Source organism: Mesoplodon bidens, assembly GCF_964165515.1.
Source record: "Mesoplodon bidens genome assembly, chromosome: 1".
NCBI lineage: Eukaryota > Metazoa > Chordata > Mammalia > Artiodactyla > Ziphiidae > Mesoplodon > Mesoplodon bidens.
The window spans coordinates 53,797,453-53,820,639 of record NC_138176.1 but is presented as its reverse complement, the minus strand read 5'-3'; the positions used below and the strand labels follow the sequence as shown (position 1 = coordinate 53,820,639).

Here is a 23,187-nt window from a genome sequence, read left to right as displayed (position 1 = left end):
AGTAGGTATTTGAGTTTTCAGGCCCCTTGACAAGACATGACATAAATGTTTTTTAAACTTTATTTATTAAAAAATTTTTTAGCTGCATTGGTGCTTCGTTGCTGCTCACGGGCTTTCCCTAGTTGCGGCAAGCGGGGGGCTACTCTTCATTGCGGTGCGAGGGCTTCTCATTGCAGATGGCTTCTCTTTGTTGTGGAGCACGGGCTCTAGGCGCACAGGCTTCGCACAGGCTTAATCGCTCCGCGGCTGTGGGATCTTCCTGGACCAGGGATCTAAACCCGTGTCCCCTGCATTGGCAGGTGGATTCTTAACCACTATGCCACTAGGGAAGTCCCGACATAAATGTTTTAAAGTATGTGTAAGTCAGTGTGTGATTGAGCAAAGGACTTACACCGTACATAAGGACTGGATTGATGGTCTGAACTATGTAAAATGTGGGGCCTGCCTGAGCTAGGCTTTGAAGTAGATATTTTGTAATTACTAAGAGAAGATTATAAGGAAATTATTCTAGGTGGGAAGAATTTGTGAGGGCGGGTTTTTGGCAACTAGCAAAACAAATCTCTTGGTTGTCTGTGAGTTGAAAGGATACAGTATATTGTTCTTTCAGTCATCCACATACAGCAGGTGTTCAGGATGTAAGATATATAGTAATTCAGTGATCCATTTTGCTTTTAATTCTTTTACTTAGTTGTATTAGTATTTCAAAATTTTCTACTTTGGGCATTGCTCTAATTCTGTTTTCCAGGTTAATTACCAAATGAAGTTAAGAGTAATATCCATACCAAGAATGTCATTAATTAATGATATATCATTTGAGTAGACATTAATCAGTAACTGCAGATTCTGTGATGGTATACCATGTTTTGTATATGTTAGAGTACTTTGGATTTGTTGAACTGCAGTAGTTCAAAACTCTGAGCTATGTGAAAAGAGATGTTCCCTGCTCTAAAAAATATCTAGGCTAAGTGAATGCGTAACATCAATATAGATGAACCTTACCTGAACAAATGGAAGTGAAAAGTCTTGATTTCTGTGCTGTGGATATGATTATTTGCATTACAAAAGGCTTCACCAAAATGTTTCATTAGGAGCTAACTTTGTGCAGTTCAGCATGATTTTGTATTCATGTGTTTAAGAAAAGGAAATGCTTTCTTGAATGTAATTGCATTGTGGTTTTTTTCCCCTCATTGTTTCAGGTTTTTTTGCCCTCCTCCTTGTGTATATCTCATGGGCAGTGGATGGAAGAAAAAAAAAGAACAAATGGAACGCGATGGTTGTTCTGAACAAGAGTCTCAACCATGTGCATTTATTGGAATAGGAAATAGTGACCAAGAAATGCAGCAGCTGAACTTGGAAGGAAAGGTAAAGAGAACCATGGTACCAGAATGCAGTTTTCTTACTTGTATTTGTAGTGGTGATTTTTTTTTCCTTTTATGGCTATTGGTAGCACTCTTTTGAATATATAAATCAGAACCAGAAATAAACTTCTCAAGTAGCTGTGGTTTAGTCCTGATTCATGGAGCCTGAGCTATTGACATCTAAAGGTGGCACACAATAAGCTTCCTCAGCTTGCTAGCAGTTTTAGCAGGCTGTGAATCAGATTTCTGTTGGGGGCCAGTATAGGAGGCTAATTGCTCATCCATCTGACAGGGGCATGATAGTCAAACAACAATGAAAATACATAGTTCAATAATGTTTTATTCTACTCATTTAATCTTAGTCTTATACTAGAAACAAAGTATTATGGGTTATAAACACCATAAATGTTTTACTTAGCTTCAGTGTAGAACAGAAATATGCTGTGTAGACAAGAACAGCCATGATTACCTTTACTCAAACTTTTAGGTATTTCCTTTGATTACTTTACCAGGGAATAAAATTTATGAGTTAGTTTTACTAATTGTATTTTATGGATTTAGAAAGCAGTTATTTCAGTCTGTACCTTTAGTTTTCAAAAGTAGCTCTTCAGTGACTTAGCATTAGCTATTACTTTGTTTGCTCTTGATATTAAAATTTGAAAAATGGTTATTTCTGATTTCAGTGACCACATGAATGTCTTTTAAAGTACTGCATAAATAGCTGTTTTCTCATTCAGTAAGTCTTTGTTGAATGTCTTAGTGTTTGCTGTATTGTAGCCGACACTAAGAATGGGAGTTTGGAGGGCAAGGTTGAGGGTGGTGAGCTAGTGGATTTGTACTCTCATTCAATTTTAGTCATTTTACAGATAATGAGCACTGAGAATAAGCCTTAATATCAACCTCCTTCAAATTTGAGTATGTTTATGTCATTTGTATCTTTATATTTTTATCATTAAGGCTTGTCAACTATGTATTTTAAATTAGGTTTGGGATAAAACTTAACTACAGTAAAGGTTGTTTCATCTTAAAATAGAGCAGTGTAAAATATTTCTGAATTATGACCCTTGAGCCAATGTAAAAGATATATTTAAGTAGTGGGTTGAACAAATAGGCTTTAGTCATGTCTCATCTATTTTTCTGTTATATAGAAAGTCTTAGTGATATGTCTCTAAGCTGTACATCTATACATTTGGAACTGTGAAAGGGAATTAGATCAGATAGGTAGTAAGAAGCCAGGGATTCTAGCTACCATTGTATATAATTGTGTTAATTGAACTTCATTGCTTGCTTTAACACTTCCAGCTTCCAGCAATTTTAAGGGAGGTAATAACAAACAGCACCCCCACTTGCTTTTCTCAGCATAGGCTTAGTACATCTTTCTTCAACTTCTGCCATTATATCCTTTCCCCAAGCCCTAGAAATTTGCAGAAGAGAATACCTGAGAGCTTGAGCATTAAATAGTACTTAAAATACCTACTTACAGGGTAGTACAGTGTCTGTATGCCAAAATTATGTGTTAATATTTAGTTATAATGAAAAATGCTATTAGAGAAGTCTGTAGAGAATAAAACTGGTTGAGAGTCAGCAGAAGTCATTCCAGGCAGAAAGAACAACATAATCATATGCTTGGACTGTCAAGGTACAGGAACAAGGTAAGTGTGGGTCCAGGTAGGCAAAGATGGACCAAGCAGTGGGATAGATGCTGAGCTTCAGAAAGAGGCACTTTGGTCCTATCTCACTTAACCTCCGTTCATTTAAGGTAATATTATTTTCTTTCAACAGCTTGTTCATTGAATGGTACAATTAGTCATTATTGAAAAAGGAGGGATGTTATTTTGCATTATTGGGTATTTGTCCTTATTTTAATCTTCATTTCAACAAAGTTCTAGTATTGCAGCCCTTATTTTTATGGTCATGACATTTAACTATATGTTGGTAATATTTTGGATCTGATGTTTTTAATTTGTTAACTATTCATTTCCTCAGTTTTTGTCTTACATAGTTGGAGCTAGGTAAGCTATGCAACATGAATTACTTCCCTAATTAGCACACTTGTATTTTTATTTTAAAGAATTACATCCCCTACACCTATGTTGCTAGTATTATTTTGTTTATATAATTCAAATTCTACAATTCAGATATTTCCATAAACTTTTGTAGCATTATATTTGGTATTTCTTTTTTATTTCAGGGCAGATTTTTTTTCTTGCCTGAAGATCTTGTCTTCAGAAAGTTGTTCTTTAAGTTAAACTGTTCATTGTTTATAGACAGATTTATTATATGCCATTTTCTGTTTTAGAATTTTATTAGCTAATTTAGCCTTTTGGTATGATGAAGCAAATGTAACTTCAGTTTTTATTTACTTAGTGTCTTAAAGCCGTAATAATACTCTTTCTGAATCAGTGACTTGTCCTTTTTTTTTTCTTGTGAATTTTGAGTAGTTTGTGGTCAGTAGCTTTATAGCTTTTAAAAAATAATAAATTGTATCTGAGATAGCTTTATTAGAATTTTTTTGTGGATTCAAACTACTCACTTTTGTAATTTGGGGTATATTTCCTTTCCTTGCAAGGAGATATATGTATGTTTGCTTTTTCCAAACAAAATAAAGCCCTTTGAGTGTCTGTGTAATGACCCAATTTTCTCTGCTCTTTTTTCCTTTCCTGTTTGCCAGTCTACCTTATCATTTATGCTAGATTTCAGTATTTTCTCTTTTCTGATATAGATCATATCCCCTAATGTTAAAACTCAAATTAAGTGATCTCATCATTTTTAAGTTTTGCCATTAGAATTTAATTGCTTTCATTTAAATACACATTTTATTTTTGTTCCATGGGAGTACTCTGCTTTAGTGTATCAATACCCATCTTCCTAGACTTTGTCTTACGTTGTAGAATAATTCCATAGTTCAGGCTTTATTTGACTTTCAGAGCTTTTTAAAGTACGGCAGGGCCATGGTTCAGCATCCCTGAGCACTTAGAGATCCTGGAGTGAAAGGAGCTGAGTGAGTGCAAAGACTGTTGTTTTAATTTTTCTTATTACTATTATGAGCTTTATCTTAACTTTGCCTTGTACAGAACAAAGCCTCTCAAAGCTTTTATCACCCTTTTGAATTTATAAAAACTTAATTGAGTAAAATATTCAAGACGGCACCTAAATTTTCTTATATAACTTTGCTGTTGAGAAATGAAATAAAGTATGGCATGATTTTTGTTCTGGTACTAAAATTGGCTGTGAGTAATATTTTAAAGATGAAAAACCTAGAACCCATTAGTTGTTTTCTAAATGAGTGGCATTTGCACTACTTTTTAAAAGGAATGCACAGCAGAGGTAGTCAAGAAACTTGTTTAGCTTAATTTTAAAGTAGAGCAATGATTTTTAATATATATATATATATATGTATTTCAGATTTTTAAATACTTAAGCTGTACTTGAGCATTATGTACTCAATCTGGAAAAGGAGATCAATAAGTTAGCCTCTTCCCTCATTCACAGGGATCAAGGGAATAGGAAAGATTTTAGAATTGTCATATATAATTGAAATAGTAGCATTTCAAAATATCTTTGTTATTTTGCAAGTGCTATAACTCTTTAATACTATCCTTTCAGTTACCAGAATTTAATTTCTGGTAAACTGACATAGTACTTTGCTGCGTTTGTTTTCTCTAGTACCTTTAAATTCAGTTCTTTTGGTGATGCAATAGGAATTATCCCATTGGGCAAAGTGTTAGCTATTTCAAAAAATATTGTTTTCCTCAGACTCATGGGTGGTTACTCTAGTGTTCGGCTATATAAGAAAAAACATTGTATACACTATTTTGAGAAGGATCAGTGCTAAAATCTTTTGCATAATTTAATTGAGTTCTGATAGCCTTCTTTATATCTTATTTGCAGAAAGGCAGTCATGGAATTTTTTAACTGTAAAATTTTATTTAAAAAACTTACTGTTGGGCCTCCCTGGTGGCGCAGTGGTTGAGAGTCCGCCTGCCGATGCAGGGGATACGGGTTCGTGCCCCGGTCTGGGAGGATCCCATATGCCGCGGAGCGGCTGGGCCCGTGAGCCATGGTCGCTGGGCCTGCGCATCCGGAGCCTGTGCTCCGCAACGGGAGAGGCCACAACAGTGAGAGGCCCGCATACCGCAAAAAGAAAAAAAAAAAAAAAAAAAAAAAAAAACTTACTGCTATAACATTGGTAATTCTGCGAAATAGATGTAGAGCTGTATAAAACAAGAAAAGACTATTTTTCAAAAGCCTTTTTGAGAGGGGAAAACACAGTGTTAGTATTTTGTAGACTTGATAAGGAAGACTTTGTACTTTGTTTTCAGAGATCAGTACTTTTCACAGTTGGTTTTATCAGCTCTTCTGTGGAATTACTGCCTTTAAGTCTGATCAAACTTTGACGTGGCCATACTGAGTTGCAGGTACATAGCTGACAGGGTTTTGGTGCTATTAAAACTTGCCTTTTCTTTCACAGAACTATTGCACGGCCAAAACATTGTATATATCTGATTCAGACAAGAGAAAGCACTTCATGCTCTCTGTAAAGATGTTCTATGGCAATAGTGATGACATTGGTGTGTTCCTCAGCAAGCGGATAAAAGTCATCTCCAAACCTTCCAAAAAGAAGCAGTCATTGAAAAATGCTGACTGTATGTATACTTGTTTTCTTTTTTGTCCTCAACTCCCAACACGAACTAATAAGACAAATACAACTATTTTTTAAATTAAAAATTGGTTTTCAGTAGCCAGTTCATTTTTTGCAGATATTTTTGTGGTCTTTATCTGAAAAAGTCATATTCAGTTATTACTGCTGCTTTATTGTCTTTTTCTTTAATTAAAAATGGGCAATACCTGGTGCAGGGAAGTGGTTTTTAAACAGAATTGGTACATCACTGCCACCCAGAGTCATTTGGAGAAATGGGAGTTTCCTTTTGCTGTCACAGTGACTGGAGGGAGTAATGTTAGCATTAGGGTGTCTCAATGTCCTGCAGTGCCCAAGAAGGTTCCCATTCCACAAAGAACTGATTCACTTAGAATATCAAAAGCACCCCTTTGAGAAACACCGTTGTATCAAATGGGCTTTGGAAGGCTGTCCTGAGAACCTGAACAACACTTTTAATGTAGCTGCACTGGCAGAGACTGCTGCCTCATCAGCACGTTTTTAGACTACAGCAGATGAATGCCGGTTGAATTATACACTTCAACCTCTGTACCCAGTTTTCTTAATTTAACTTTTTATTATGAAAACTTTCAAACTTACGTAAAAGGGAGAAAGTAGTATAAGGTGACCACCCGGCCTCAACAGGTTTTACCAATTCTGTTTTATCATCTCTATCACCACCACCCTTTCCTCCTCCAACTGCTGGAATTTTTTAATGTAAATCTCAGACATCCTGTCCTTTCAACCATTTCTGCAGTAGTGACTCTCTAACAGATAATTTTCTTTTAAACATCATGATACCCAACAATAGTTGATGGTAGTTCGTTCATGCCATCTAATGGCCAATCCGTGTGCAGATTTATCACATTGTCTCAGAAATATCTTTTTACCGTTGTGCTGTTGTTGTTGTTTTTAACAGCTGGCTTGTTCAAACTTGGATCCAAACAAGGTTCATACATTTTAATATGTAATAGTTTCTTCTCTCTCCACCAGCCTGTTTTTCCTTCTGTGTTATTTATTTGTTGAAACTGGGTCATTTTTCCTGTGGAATTTCCATATTCTGGATCTGGCTGGCTACGTGTTCCTCTGTCTCTCATATTTTCTACAAACTGTTGGTTAAACTTTTATTTTAGAATTAGCTGATCCTATGTATGTTCATTTCTATCAGATCAGAAGTCATGTAATATCTGGTTATCCCACTTCTTGTTATGTTAAGATTGGTTATAGTAATTTGAGCTGTTGTTAGTCTAATCCACCAGTTATAAAGTTCCTCAGCGACCTTTAACCTAGTGATTTTAGTAGCCCTTCATGATGGCTGCTTAAATCTAGTATTTCATTAAGGGCTGCAAAATGATGATTTTTCTAATTCTCTTATTCTTAACTTGTGCATTTGTTAGCTGTTTGCTTTAAGTATAGTCTATGGAGAAAAGCCAGGATAAGTTTTTATTTACTAATTTGCAGAATAACAATAGTATTCTTTGAAGGTGACCAATGAGCTTTTAGGATTTTGGTTTATTTGCTTGTTTTTATTTTGTTTTGTTTTATTATGAACTTAATGGGATTTTATGTAGTAGATGGTTTTTAGTCTGCTCAGTCATTATTATCATCATCATTTACTTTACATTATGGAAATTTTCAAACATACTAAAGTAGACAGTTGCATAATGACATGAAACCTCTTATGTTCATCCTCTAACTTGCAGCAGTGATCTTAACTTCAAGCCAGTCTTGATTTATCTTCATCTGTAACCCTACCCCCCACCACACTTTGCTCTGCCCTCATTTTAGTTTGATGCAAATTCAAGACATTATATCATCTGTAAATATTTCTGTGTATCTCTGAAAGATAGGGTCTCTTGTTTTCTAATATAATTACAATACCATGGTCACATAAAACTAAACATAAAACAACTATAAAAAATAATTTCTTAGTATCATTAAATACCTAGCTAGTGCTCAAATTTAAAATCATCTAAAATGTGGGGGGGGGTAGCCCTTTGGTTGAATCAAAATTCAAATAAGATCCACCAGATATTCTATATCTTGTGTTGACATGTCCTTGAGTTCTTTTTAATCTGTGGATTTTCTCTTCATCTCTCTCTTTCTCTCTCTCTTCTTGTAGTTTATTTATTCAAGAGACTGAGTCAGTTGACCATGAGAGATTTCCACATACTGGAATTTGCTAATTATATTTCCTTGGTGTAGTTTAATGTATTTTCTGTAAATTGTAGTGTCAAAGAGAAACAGAGCTGGACACTAAAGGTGGTTAGAAACAGATTTTATTCACTACTGTTGCAGTAGGGAAAAGAGATTTCAGTAAAGAACTGAGCTCAACTCCAAATACAACAAGGAGAAGTGGGGATTTATAGCCAAGGAACAGAGTTGAAGGGATCAGTGGATGGGAAGTTACTAAGAGGAGAGAGACATGAAGGGAAGGGGGATTCTTGACAAACTAGCTTACCAGAATTTTTATGAAGACAGGCCTAGATGATCAGATATAAAGGGTGGAGGGGAGGAACTTGATCAGCTGTCAAGGATGGGAGGATGGTTTAGCAGGATTCTTGGCAATAACCGGGCTAGGCATGCCAATGCCAGGGCCCAAGGAAGAGTCCCGGTGGAAAAAGGGCTCAGAGGAGCCTGTCTAAAGTTTGGTCAAGGAGAGAGTCTTTGTCAGTAAATTTAGAAACTTGATCAGATTTAAGGTGGTTGTTCTTTGGTTCTTTTTTGTTGTTTGTTACTGGAGGGCAAGCCTACTTCACAGCGATGTAGTGTTCTTGCATCAGGAGGTATAATGTCATGTATTTAGGCTGTTTCCAATTCAAATTACAGGATTACCTCTTTAATTTTGTATTTCTATTGACTCTAAGTTACTTGATGGCAGAGAACATATTTCAGAGTATTTTCTTGCTTACATAGATGTGGTTGTTTTTTCAAGAAATTTCATGCAGTGCTATACTTTAAGGTATTTAGAAGGAAACAAAATCTCTAAAATCACAGTATCCAGAGGCAGTTGCCATCAACTTTGGTAAACATCCTTCCACACCCCTCTCTATGAATGTATTCCATAGAAATAGATGTGAGCACATGGAGACACATGCTGTCACATAAAAATGTATATGTTTACCTAATGAAACCACAGTATAAAGAGTGTACTTTCCATTCAGTGATGTATCAGGGAGATATTTTCTTACCAATGCGTTTAAATACACATTATTCAAATAGATGAATGATATTATAATTTATTTAATCAATTTCCTACTGTTGGACACTTATTATTTTAAAAGTAACTTCCTTTTAAAAAACAGCACCGCATTAAACATACTGTGTAACTCTCACTTAAAAAAGATTTTTAAGGGGCTTCCCTGGTGGCGCCGTGGTTGAGAGTCCGCCTGCTGATGCAGGGGACACGGGTTCGTGCCCAGGTCCGGGAAGATCCCACATGCTGCAGAGCGGCTGGGCCCGTGAGCCATGGCCGCTGAGCCTGCACGTCCGGAGCCTGTGCTCCGCAACGGTAGAGGCCACAACAGTAAGAGGCCCGCGTACCGCCAAAAAAAAAAAAAAAAAGATTTTTATGGACATATTATGTATCTTTAGCTTGACATTATTGATAAAGAGTTACCTTGATTTTTGAGGGGTATCATCTGTATTTTCTTAGAGGGTTAAAAAAATTGTTAGCAGAATCCATTAATTATTGAATAATAGTAGATCATAGTCCTGATTCACCGGGTACTGGTCCCTTCTTGCTCTCCACTGTTGCCCCGCCCCCAAACCCCACTCACATAAATAGGAGCTGTGTTTTCTTTGCAGTATGCATTGCCTCAGGAACAAAGGTGGCTCTGTTTAATCGACTTCGATCCCAGACAGTTAGTACCAGATACTTGCATGTAGAAGGAGGTAATTTCCATGCCAGTTCTCAGCAGTGGGGAGCATTTTACATTCATCTCTGTGAGTATAAAAATATGCATTTGATTTTTTTCGTGTGAAATTGTTAAATTCTTTTTACTAATAAGACATACAGATGTATTAAGTTTTGACATTTTTATAAGCAGATTAATAAGTTCTAAAAGATGATAATTTGATCTGTTTCCATTGCACTGCAGTGGATGATGATGAATCAGAAGGAGAAGAATTCACAGTCCGCGATGGATACATCCATTATGGGCAAACAGTCAAACTTGTGTGTTCAGTTACTGGCATGGCACTCCCAAGATTGGTATGGCCTTAATGACTTCATGACTGTTTCTAATAAATGTTGGTGGCCTTTTCCCTTTTTGGTTGTATATCTGGATATGTTCAATAGAGGGCACTATAAAGTTACATTAGGAGTTATTTTCTTAACTAATGTAGATACATTATTCATTCTTTATGGTACCTGCTGCATCCCAACACAGGACCAAGTTTTCAAAAGCATAGAATTTCAAATTTCTTTAAAAATATAAGCATAATTTTTATTATTTTATTCTCCCAAAGGAAGATGGATTTAAAAATTAAATAAAATTGGTATTTCTTACTCTGGTAGAGAGGCATAGTGTTTGGGGCTTTTTGAAACTGTAAAAAACTGCTTTTCTTAGCAGAATGAAGCAAAAGCCCCTCATATACCCTTTGTCATCTTCCCCCTCCTTTTCTGAAACAGAACACAATTTAGTTATATTAAAGATGGAGGGGGTTTATGAGTAAGTTTGATTCAAGGTCAGGTTGGGGGAGGGGGTTAAGTGAATGGAAGAACTTTTAGTATTACTTTCCTGAATATGCTTTGTATCTCTTTGATGAAGTATTTCATTGGCTGATATTTTCTGGGACTATTTCAGCAGGAGCTGGGTTGATCTATAACTATCTAAGTAGATGCATCATATTATTGTTTTTGTTTTGTTATATTTTTCTGTGTCATGGTTGTACAAGGTGATTTTATTTCCCATTTCAACTTCATAAGCCAAAATACGTGAAACATAGTAATATAAATTTACAAAACCTTGAACCTGAGGCAAATTATAAAAAGGGGAAAGGTAGGGAAAGAAGGGTGCATAAATTAGAAAGAAAGACACACCAAAAAACAAGCTAAATCAACATTTACTCAAGTTCTTCTCTTCTCATTCATTATGTGTCACTGTATTCCAAGGATAATGTTTATTTGCTTGGTATTAAATGCTTGTACTATAGAATCACTATTCAGAGGCCTATGCCTCTGATCAGCAACAGCTTATATATGGGCCACTTAGAAGACAGACTCAAATCTTAAAATAGTGTTTACACTTAGTTTCATGTAAAGTACCGGTCTGCCTTGCTTGAAGGTCATCTTTTTTTTTTTTTTAATAAATTTATTTATTTGATTTATTTAGTTTTGGCTGTGTTGGGTCTTCGCTGCTGCGCGTGGGCTTTCTCTAGTTGTGGTCAGCGGGGGCTACTCCTTGTTGCAGTGAGCGGGCTTCTCATTGTGTGGCTTCTCTGGTCGTGGAGCACGGGCTCTAGGCGCACGGGCTTCAGTAGTTGTGGCTCACGGGCTCTAGAGCACAGGCTCAGTAGTTGTGGCGCACGGGTTTAGTTGCTTCGTGGCATGTGGGATCTTTCTAGACCAGGGATCGAACCCGTGTCCCCTACATTGGCAGGCGGATTCTCAACCACTGCGCCACCAGGGAAGCCCCTTGAACATCATCTTTAATTGAATATTTTCAACATACAAAAGTATGGGGCTCTGATTATAAAAATGTTGTAATAAAAAACCTGATCCAGAGAATGCCTTAGGAAAAGTTGCAGTACCATCGTTAACAATGTACCGATAAATACCTCTTTCTAGAGATTGTGTGACTGAGGAATTAGATTCCTCAGAGTCATAGCTAGGCTTTATATGGTCTGCACTACTTCATGCCCTCCTTTACCTCCACTTACGTGCAGTTTTCAACAAAGGCACGTTTTTCAGAGGAGGCTTTCACGTGCTTTCAAGAAGGATGACACTGTCTTAATAGCTGAACGTTGCATACTATGCTTCCTAGAATATTAGCCTTATTGGAGATCTTTGCTTGGAAAACACTCTCCCTCCAAGATCAAGTTTCAGTGGGATGAATGTCCTAGTGAGAAATCCTGTTTTTTAGGGTACTTTAAAAACAGGCACAGTCTACGTAGGTCTAGCCAACTAACAAGAAACACTGGTTAGTATTTATCCCACTTCCTCAAGGCTGTCAGATGCCCCAGAGGTTTGGGACATCTAGAATCTGTTAGGTAAACTAATCAGTGACATGAATTCAGCCTGGGCATTTACCAGGTATAGTCTAGGAATATGAATAAGATATGTTTTCTGTCCTTAAGAGCTATATCCTCTTTACCTCAGAAATATGGAAGATACTGTACCAGTAACCTACAAAGCCAGCATAGAAGAGAGAGAGCTGGTTGGAGTAACCACTGGTGTTTTATGAATGTAGAATTCATCACACATAGGTTGTTAGAACATTCGTACTATCTGGTTTCTCAGATTTCTTTCCTATTCTTAATAATTAGAAATGATCACAGCAAGTTTGATACCAAATAGTAGGGGACGTCTTTGGTTTCTTTATTGGTGAGACTAGGTCATTCAGCAGTGTCTATGTCCAGAGAACTATTATAGGAAATAAAATTGAACCAAACATGGCCCATGTTCTCAATATGCTTATTATTACTAGGTAGTGGAGAAACAGTGGATTACAGAAATGACAGTGTCATAGGCAAATGTTGACTCTTACGTGGTGAAGTCATAGGTGAGTGTGGTAGATTTACAGTAAGCTTTAAACTTACATCATTCAAAATCCACTTATTTCCATAAACTCCAAACATTAAATTTAAATACACCTTTAAGACTAGCATTGAATGGCAACATTTTGCTTGAGTTTAATTAGTCTCACAGAAGATCTTAGAAACTGTAATTGCTAAAAGTGTAGTGTCTCCCTTTAAACTCAAAAATTAGTGGTGATGTGAGTAAAATGACAAATACTCTGACTAATAAACTGCAGAGCTAAAAATGTGTAAATATGAAGAATGTTGACTTTAAAAGATTGGGATTTTTAATAGCTGTGGCTTAAGTAAAGAAAAATCATCTTGGAATATGTCCGGTGTGAATCAAGTCATAAAAACCCAATAATATTGCATAATATTAATAGCACCGTTCTGAGGACTTTTACATATATTGATTCATTTAGTCCTCACAATATCCTGTGAGTAGCTACTGTTAAGGATGTTCATTGTGGAGCAAAGTATTACAGTCCTACATGCATACGTGCATTCTACAAATAGCCCTGAACCCATGGGCCAGGAACTGTCTAGATGCTGGAGATATATTGGTGAACAAGGTAGACTTTCTTTCCTTTTGGAGCTTACATTTTTTTTAATTAATTAATTTATTTTATTTTATTATTTATTTTTGGCCACACTGGGTCTTTGTTGCTACGTGTGGGCTTTCTCTAGTTGTGGCGAGCAGGCTTCTCATTGTGGTGGCTTCTCTTGGGGCAGAGCACAGGGTCTAGGCACGTGGGCTTCAGTAGTTGTGGCACGCGGGCTCTAAAGCACAGGCTCAGTAGTTGTGATGCACAAGCTTAGTTGCTCCGCGGCATGCGGGATCTTCCCGGACCAGGGCTCGAACCTGTGTCCCCTGCATTGGCAGGCAGATTCTTAACTACTGCGCCACCAGGGAAACCTGGAGCTTAGATTTTGGAAGGGAGGTCGACAAAAACCAACTAAAGAAATACCCATATAATGTATTAAAAGGTTAATGTAAGTGATAAGACATTAAAACAGGATAAAGGGAAAGGGAAATGGGAGTGCTTAGAGTGGTCAGAGAAGTCTTTTTGAAGTGGGGCTATTTGAACAGAGACCAGAATGAAGTTGGGAAAGCAGAAACTGGGTGAGGAGCATTTCAGGCTGACAGAATGAGGGCAAAAAGAACTTAAAACAGGAATGTGTGAGGACTAGCAAGGAAGCCATTGTAGCTAGAGCCAAGTCGGGGTGCGGGGGGGAAGTGCCAGGAAATGATTCTGCAAGGTTAGCCATGGGCAACATCTTGTCAAGTCCCTCTCTCTATCTATAGTACAGACTTTCTGTTATCTGTGTAAGATAGGAGGCCACTTGAGGGTTGTGTGTGTTTTTTATTTATTTTTATTTTTTTGGCTGCGTTGGGTCTTCGTTGCTGTGTGCGGACTTTTCTCTAGTTGTAGCGAGTGGGGGCTACTCTTCATTGTGGTGCACAGGCTTCTCATTGCGGTGGCTTCTCTTGTTGTGGAGCACGGGCTCTAGGTGCATGGGCTTCAGTAGTTGTGGCATGTGGGCTCAGTAGTTGAGGCACACAGGCCCTAGAGTGCGTGGGCTTCAGTAGTTGCAGTGCATGGGCTCAGTAGTTGTGGTGTGTGGGCTTCAGTAGTTGTGGCACATGGGCTCAGTAGTTGTGGCTCATGGGCTCTAGAGCACAGGCTCAGTAGTTGTGGCACACGGGCTTAGTTGCTCCGTGGCATGTGGCATCTTCCTGGGCCAGGGATCAAACCCATGTCCTCTGCATTGGCAGGCGGCTTCTTAACCACTGCGCCACCAGGGAAGTCCCCACTGGAGAGTTTTAAACAGGGAATGATGGCTGGTTTATGTTTGGAAGAATAAATTCTGGCTGCTTTGTGGATAAGAGCATAGGGACATAGCTGGGGAAACAAAGAGAAAGGTGGTTGGGCTTTTGTCAAAATTCGGGCAAGAAGTTAATGATGGTACCTTAGACTAGGATGGTACTGGTAAGGTGATGAGAGGTGACCGATCTGTTTGAAGGTAGACCTAACAATTTGTTGACAGCTTGGGTGTAAGAGAAAGCAAGGAGTCAAGGATGACTCCACGGTTTTAGGATTGAGTGAACGTGGTGTCATTTATTGAGCTATGAGTTGAGGGAGGATCACATTTAGGAAGAAATAAAAAATTCGGTTTTGATTAAGATTGAGATGCCTATTAATAGAAATTTTCAGTGTAACTGTTGAATAGGTAGTTAAATATACATGTTGAGTGCCTGAGAAAGGCTATGGCCGGAAATACAAATTTAGGAGTTGCCAACTTCTAAATAGTATAGAAAGTATAGAGTATGGCTAGAGGAGAAGAGATTTGGGGACTCAGCTGTGGAGACTAAAGGCCGGTTAGAGCAGGTGTATCCCCGAAGGAAGAATGTGTGGGTCAGATGCCTCTGAGAAAGCTAATAAGATGAGGACAGAGAAGTGCTCATGGGATTCAACTGTCTTGAATTCCTTAGTGGCCTCACCAAGAGCAATTTTGAGACAAAAGGCTGGAGAGATTTCAGGAGTTGGGGTGGTGAGGAAGAGGAGCTTTGCTGTGAAGGAGAGCAGAGAAACAGGGTGGTGAGAGGGAAGGACAGGGATGTGTAGTCAAGGAAGGGGTTTCTTCTGATTTTAGATGAGAAATGGTTCTAACATGTTTGTATGCTGTTGGGAGTGATTTTCATAGTCCTCAAACACTTAGTGATTACCTTCCATGTGATAAGTAACATCTAAGGTTTGATAGGATTATCTTTCAGATATCCATATGTGTTTTGTGGAATATTTGGATTATAAAGTCATAGTGTGTAATGGGAAGAGTTCGCGCTGGACAGGCAGCCTGCCTTGGAATCATATTCTGGTCCCTGAGCTACTAACCAAGTGATTTTGAGGAAATTAACCTGACCTCTGAGCCTGTTTCCTAATCTGCAAAATGATAACCTCTTTTAGGTTAAAATTAAAACAACATATAAGTATGATACTGGACTTAGGTACCGACTAGCACACCCACAGTGGCCTTTAGAGATAATTTCCCCTTTGATGTTGGAATATTTGTCGTTGTATATTATTCGAAAGGTCAGGATTAACATCAGCTGGAAATTTGCTAGAATGCAGAATATCAGGCCCCGTATGTGATCTGTGGGATCGGAACAGATGTGTGTTTAACAGGAACCCCAGATGATATGTATGGACATTAAAGTTTGAAAACCACTGATCTAGAAAACAGGTGCCAGTCTGCCCTATTTTTTTAGGAGTTCAAGGAAAAAGGTAACATATCTACATTCTTAACATGCTTGCAATCTAAAAGTATTCTTATACCTAGCTTTATTGTTTATAAATTCTTTTGTGTATGTAGGTGTGTGACAAATACCTGTGATGTGTTATTACATAGCAGATTCTTTCTGTGTACTCTTGACAGTGTACCAAATGAAAACTCCGTATGTGATGATCTTTTCTTTTTTAATTGTTGAAATACAGATAATTAGGAAAGTTGATAAGCAGACCGCATTACTGGATGCAGATGATCCTGTGTCACAGCTCCATAAATGTGCATTTTACCTTAAGGATACAGAAAGAATGTACTTGTGCCTTTCTCAAGAAAGAATAATTCAGTTTCAGGTATGTTTTTAAATTACTGGTAAAATCTAAAATGTACAAACTATTAGGTTAGCAGCATTTAGAAACATGAAACTCTTGCTTAATGTTAATTGTATGCAAATACACGAGGTTGTGTGTTCAGATATTTATCTCAAGTTCAAGGGTCCTTAGCCCACATGTTCCTCGGATATAGCAGTCATCCTACATCAAGGAAAAACTCAAAACTATGAAGATATTCTAAGAAGCAGTTAACATCTAGTTCTGAGGAACAAAGAGCCCCTCAGACTATCCAAAAGTAGATGTTGGGTATTCAGTAAATCACCTGAAATTATGTGCAGACAACATTGTATATGATACATGCCTATTTTGGAGGAGCGTTCATAATTCTCATCAGATTTATATTGGGGTCTTCTAAGATAGTAATGATGACACATTTCAAAAGCTAATTTTTAACTATATTTACTCAGAAGGCTTTTATGAGGACATTTATGACATGAACAGATGACTTAATAGAATAGTTATACTTTCACATGAAACTCATTTCTGAACATCTGGAGACTTTACAGAGAGATGGCCACACACAGCCAGTCTCCTCAACCCAGCACTGATGGTCTGGCCTAGGTGTTGCGAGGTAGGGGTAGGGGATTGTCAGTCAACATCTTGGTTCCTTCCAGCTGAAAGTACGTAAGTTTCTAACTGTTCTCTTAGCAGGAGGGGGCTCCCATTCTCTCTCTCTCTCAGGGATCCCTAAAGAGTTTTAAACAGCTATTTACATCACAGATACTGATCTTTTATTAAAGAAATTATACAGGTACTGGTATACTCTTACTTAAATGGTTATTCTGAAGGTATTATTAGTTTTTAGTATGTCACTGAAATATTTTGTATTAAAATAAAACCTGCCATGTGTGACGTTTCCATGTTAATATTCTGTTTGTTTAGGGATTGGCAAAGCATCGTGCTTGGGAAGTTTATAAATTTGTACTAAATTCTCTTCATGTTAATGCCAGTCTATGAGTGTTACTTTGTTAAAATGTCTTATACTGCAGTGTATATAAAACTCAATTTCTAACCAATTTTTTTTCATAAGGCCACTCCATGCCCAAAAGAACCAAATAAAGAGATGATAAATGATGGCGCTTCCTGGACAATCATTAGTACGGATAAGGCAGAGTATACATTTTACGAGGGGATGGGCCCTGTCCTTGCCCCAGTCACACCGGTGCCTGTTGTAGAAAGTCTTCAGGTGAGACCACTTACAACTTGACTTTTAGCTCTTTGCAACTGCTCTCAGCTATGACATGGCATAATTTTATTTCACAATAAATTTGATTTTTCTCCAAATCTTGTGATTTGGAGGTTTTGTTACACATCATTTGTTGATTTAAAAAAAAAAGAAAATGAGAGGAACATAATTTTATGCAAGAAAATTTAAATGTAAATCAGTTTGTATATTATCTTGATATTTTTAGTTCACTTTGTCTTTATAATCATGTCATTTAAAGGAAGCATTTTATTTATCCATATTTTTGCACATGATAATCGAATGAGAAACTGTACTTTAATGAAAAATGAAAAGTTTTCTCAACATTGTTCTGATTTTCTGTGAATTGCAGTTGAATGGCGGTGGGGACGTAGCAATGCTTGAACTTACAGGACAGAATTTCACTCCAAATTTACGAGTGTGGTTTGGGGATGTAGAAGCTGAAACTATGTACAGGTACTTAATATAATTTTTTACATCATCCAGAGTTTTTGATGGGGGTGTGGGTACATGAGACTCTTTCCTGATATTGGTTGTCCTGTATTTAAGCAACCTTGTTTTAAGTTTCAGGTCTAAAATTTTCTGTGCTTTTAAGTGATTTCTATTTCCTCCTCAGATGTGGAGAGAGTATGCTCTGTGTTGTCCCAGACATTTCTGCATTCCGAGAAGGTTGGAGATGGGTCCGGCAGCCAGTCCAGGTTCCAGTAACTTTGGTCCGTAATGATGGAATCATTTATTCCACCAGCCTTACCTTTACCTACACCCCAGAACCGGGGCCACGGCCACATTGCAGTGCGGCGGGAGCAATCCTTCGAGCCAACTCCAGCCAAGTGCCCCCTAATGAGTCAAACACAAACAGCGAGGGGAGTTACACAAATGTCAGCACAAATTCAACCAATGTCACGTCATCTACAGCAACAGTTGTGTCCTAACTACCGTCTTTTTGCTAGGACTTACACTGACTTGAGTGCGGCAAAATGTTGACAAAAAAAGAAAGAAAAAAGTGAACAATCTTTTGTGGTTTCTTGGGAAAACTTTTCATACCCGGTGATACTATTCAAAAACCCCATTACCTGCAAGTGCTGATTTGAAGTGCAGAAGCCACAGTAAAACAAACAAAAAAACATCAAAATGTGCAAACTTTTGGAAATTGATTTTTTTCAGCTGTTATTTTTGTTTGGTTGGTTTTTGTTTGTTTTTGTTTAAATGGGCAAGAAATAGAGATGTGGCTGGAGTAAAAGGTTATCAAACTAGAAGACAAAAATCTAACATAGTTTTTATGGACCAAGGAACTTGTATAAGCTTTAGTAAAAGGTACATTTTCACCATACCTTTTTTATATCACAGTATATATAGTACACCTTTGTTACCAAATAGGTTGTTCTCCTCCCCACCCCCTTTGAGCTTTTGCTCTTAAGTACATTCAGGTTCCAAGCCTGACCATGCTTGTTTAATCTAATTACCATACTCCTCCAGGTCTTTTTGGTCTAAGGCTGGAACTGTTCTTTTTATTTTATTATTTTCTTTAAAAGCTGAAGTCTTATGACTTTTCATGAGTGGAAGGTGTTTTGATTTCAGCAAGTCAAATCTTGTAAAGGCCTGCATATTTCTTTTAAGATTATTTGAAGTCTGTGCAAAAGCTTTAAAAAAAATGCCTCTGCCTTGCCTGCAATACATGCAACGTACGTTGACTTAGTCTCTATTCTCAGACACCGTTGATAGTTATTTCTGTGTGTTCCTTTTTTTAAAAAAAATGTATTTATAGTTGTAATCCAAGAGGTTCTAACATTTACCTGGAATTAAATGTGGCCATTTAGTCATTAATGAGTTAATGGCATGGAACATGTTGGTTTTTACAGTGTTCCCTTCCCTTTTCCTGTGCAGAAATGTATCTACGCGGTCCAGGATTTGTTCAGGTTTTTCCTCCTCCTAATCTTGTACATAACTTGTATTATGTGTAAGTTAAACATTTTATTTTGAAGCTAGAATATTCCCAGTGATTTCATTCAGCAGGGTGTTCTGCCTTGTTGGCATATAACAAAAAAATATCATCAGAAGTATTTGCTACCAGTTGGTAGATGGTGCCCTTATTGTATAATGAGGAAAATCTCAGCAAAAGCATGTTTTTACTTACTTTTTTTGTTGGGGGTAGCCTAGGCCAAAACATCATTGTAACCTTGAAACAAGATGCTTTTACTAGATGACCAACTAAAATAGCTGGAAGACAGGGCTTTAGGAACAGATAGCTGTAAGATGATAAAAATGCAAATGTACTTTATCTTTCCATTTCTCTCCCTGCCTTTTTTTGTTTTCTTTTCCCCAGTACTGAGCACCTTCACAAATGTCTCCTACTCGGAAAGCATTTCTTCTCCATTCAGTTAAGATTTGGCTGCATTCAGGGTTGTGTGCTGGCTGTGTGTGCTGGGCTCACCGGTTTCACGTTGGTTTTGTTCCTGCACTTCGGGCACGCCTGTGTTCGGTGTCTTAGAAGTTGCAGCAGACTCATTGGGCTACATTTTCTACAGGAACTATGTGTGTGATGTTACAGGACATGGTCTAGTAATAATACAGTCATCTATCTTTGAGTAAAAACTACCTCTAGATTGTGGTAAGCTTTTACTGTCCCATAAAACAGGAGCCACAAGTACCTTAAGAATGCAAAACTAACTTCCTGCAGTTTCCATACAGAAATTGTCTTTCTGGTGTCCTGGGCTATTTTGAAAAGTTTCCGTCAGTAGACTTTTTAAAACATCATTGTTAGTAACTTCCCCCCACTCCCCTCCACCCCCAGCTTTGATATCTTCATTACTCATTCTTTTGCTCAGACTCTGCCATTGTAAATACAATTCCTAACATCTTTACATCACTTTTTCCTCAGTTTTCAAGGGGGAAGTCATTTGTAAAACATGTTAGTGGTTAAATAAAAGTTATTGTGGTCTTCTCTTTACTGCAAGCCTTTTTAATTACTCACAGGCTGCATTATACTATATATAGCCTTTCTCTCTTTAAGTCTGCTCCCGTCACTAGCTTCTCTTGTAAGCTAATCCTGCCTCACACTTTAAATCTGTTTCAGTGACCAAGGGCAGAATTCATTGTGGCCTTATCTTTCTTTGTTTTAACTGTTTACTGGCTTTTTCTTGCAAACTTGCTTATTTCTGAGTAGTATTTATTCTTCTCTCTGTTGAGTCTGGAAGTAGTCTTTACACAGTGCTTTTTGTTCAGAGCGCCGAAATGTTTTCAGTGCTGCCTTACTTTGAATGGGCCACAAGTTTCCTCCACTTCCCAGGTTTGGTATTTAGTTACCAAATTATATTAAATTAACTGATAACAGATGAGATGCTTTTGAAGAACAAACTGTTCCTACCCAGCATTGCAACTCAAAATAATTTTTTCAAGTTTATGGCTTTATTAAAATGAACTTTTGCTGTTTTACTGCTTAACTATATCTAATTTTGGCTCTTTGTTTATTTTAATAAGATAATTGAAATATTAGACTGTAAACCCTTTTCCTCTTCTTTTTGAAAAGTCCAAGAATATACTTATACAGGCATTCTCCCCCCACTATTTTGTGACATTCTACATACCACAAACTAAAGACTGAAATGATTTGTCTGTTGTGGCTTATTGTTTACTAGTAGTTCTTTTGTCAGCTGATTAAAAATTTTTTTGTGAATTATTTTCAGTGTTTAATTTACAGGAGCCTTGTCCTCTGGTTATGGTAGAACACGGCCCCTCCTCCAGTGGTGGCATTGTTAGAGATGCTGGTCATTTTCCCTTATAAAGACTCTCAGAATGGTAACCACTTCAGTTAAAGTATAGTACATTCAAGCTTTTTTTTTTTTTTTTTAAAGTTCTGTATTAGACGTGTAGCCTATGCTCTTATGATTCTATGCAGTTTCTGAAAATATGCATAGAAGCTGAGTCTGTTATCCAATATGTTTTTATTAGTTCTGTTGAATTTGATCACGTAGATTGGGATGGCAAGCTAAAGGCTTTAAATATAAAATGCCCTTTTTATTTTAAATAATTTCAGAGTTGAACACTAGTATAAAATTTACCCTGCTGCTGACATTTCTTAAACTGTGGCAACTAAAGGCGTCCTCATATATGTATTAATTAGTGAAATATTTGTCACTCGTACTGCACAGACTTATTTGCAATTGTAACTGGTTAGTTTTTTTGGGTTTTTTTTTTAATGAAACTAGTACCATCTGTGCCCTCAATTTCCAACACAGTTTTTAAGAACTAAACTAACTAGTCATGTTTAATCAGATAATCCATGCAGGGGGTGGGGGGGTTCCTTTTTGAAACAAAATGTTATTCAATTATTAACCAAGTTACTTATTTTTGATTTCAAAAGCAGCTGTGTTTCTGATGAGTACTGAACAAATGTGTGTAATTTTCTGTGCCAGACTTTCGACTTTGTTTTCAAGCACTGTAATGTGGGATGATGGTTAGAAACAATAATATATTAGGGTTTCTATTTAACCCTTTCAGGACTGAACTGTATTTCCTTTTATTAATTTTTCCATGTGTTGTGATAAATGTTTGCCAGCATTCAGTACTGTGTTGGTCCAGATGTAGGTTTATATGCTCATTTTTAGCTTATTTCTTGTACCTTGCAGCATGCTCTATGCATTCAGTCCTTAAGGGGTTTATTTTACAAACTGTGCACCTGTAAGGTTTATTAGCAATAAGATAGAAAATTGAGCAAGTTTATACCATAATTTTGTAGAAAAAAGAATCTGCTCAGTTCCATATTTCATCCATGAGAAACCTGCAATATGGGCAGTTTCAAGAAATAAATAAAAAGGAAATGTAAACCATTGTAAAAGTTTCTGTTGGATGTGCCTGATGCATGTATTATCGTCTTTGATTTCAGGATACTTCACAGAGATAAAATTAAATTCCATATTACAGTTGGTATATTTACAGTCTTACCTTGCTATCTAATCTACATCACATCAAAGTGATGGCTGTGCTGATTTTTTTTTTTAATGTTTTAAACTACACAGTGCTTTAAAAAGAGAAAGTTTTTTTTTGCGGGGGGTGGTTCTTCCTTCTTCACGGGGAAATGGGCTTCGCCACTCAAGGGTTGTCTCCCAATTCAGGAACTTTTCGAGCTAATCTCAACAAGATTGGAGAGCATTATTTAACAGTAGCTTGCTTTTCCAGTGTAAGGTTGTCATTTGGTTTGGTGTTTGAAAGAACATAGAATGTTTTTTCCTTTTTGGTGGGAGCTCCTCGTTGGAGAGAAAGCGTACTTTGTTTAATAGGGAAAGTAAAGGGGGGAAGTTACATATTTTTTCAGTCATAACAAGTTCATTTATCTGACCTCCCCCAAAAGAAAAAAATATAAGCAAAGTTATCAGGATTTTTGCTAAATACATCTAAAAATAGTGATTGTTAAATAATTTAGAAACAATATAGTTGGAATTTGAGTTGTGAGGCTTTAATGGCTAGGATTGGTAATAGCTTCTTTTTAAAAAAAACTATTTATTTATTTATTTATTTTACAGTAGGTCTTCGTTAGTTATCTATTTTAAATATAGC

The 23,187-nt window shown here is 37.1% G+C and overlaps 1 protein-coding gene across 4 annotated transcripts in view; it reads left to right on the top strand.

Moving 5' to 3' along the window:
* LOC308623518 (recombining binding protein suppressor of hairless) overlaps positions 1–22,468 on the top strand; it is a 115,262-nt gene extending 92,794 nt beyond the window's left edge. For all 4 annotated transcript variants that reach the window (XM_081246001.1, XM_081246000.1, XM_081245999.1 and 1 more), the window contains 8 exons: positions 1,197–1,362; positions 5,830–6,004; positions 9,823–9,960; positions 10,116–10,228; positions 16,251–16,391; positions 17,461–17,616; positions 17,987–18,090; positions 18,251–22,468. In XM_081246001.1, the coding sequence (XP_081102127.1) occupies positions 1,197–1,362; positions 5,830–6,004; positions 9,823–9,960; positions 10,116–10,228; positions 16,251–16,391; positions 17,461–17,616; positions 17,987–18,090; positions 18,251–18,566 (1,309 nt within the window). In that variant the 3' untranslated portion in view covers positions 18,567–22,468. The remainder of the gene's footprint in view (positions 1–1,196; positions 1,363–5,829; positions 6,005–9,822; positions 9,961–10,115; positions 10,229–16,250; positions 16,392–17,460; positions 17,617–17,986; positions 18,091–18,250) is intronic.
* The last annotated feature ends 719 nt before the right edge of the window (positions 22,469–23,187 follow it).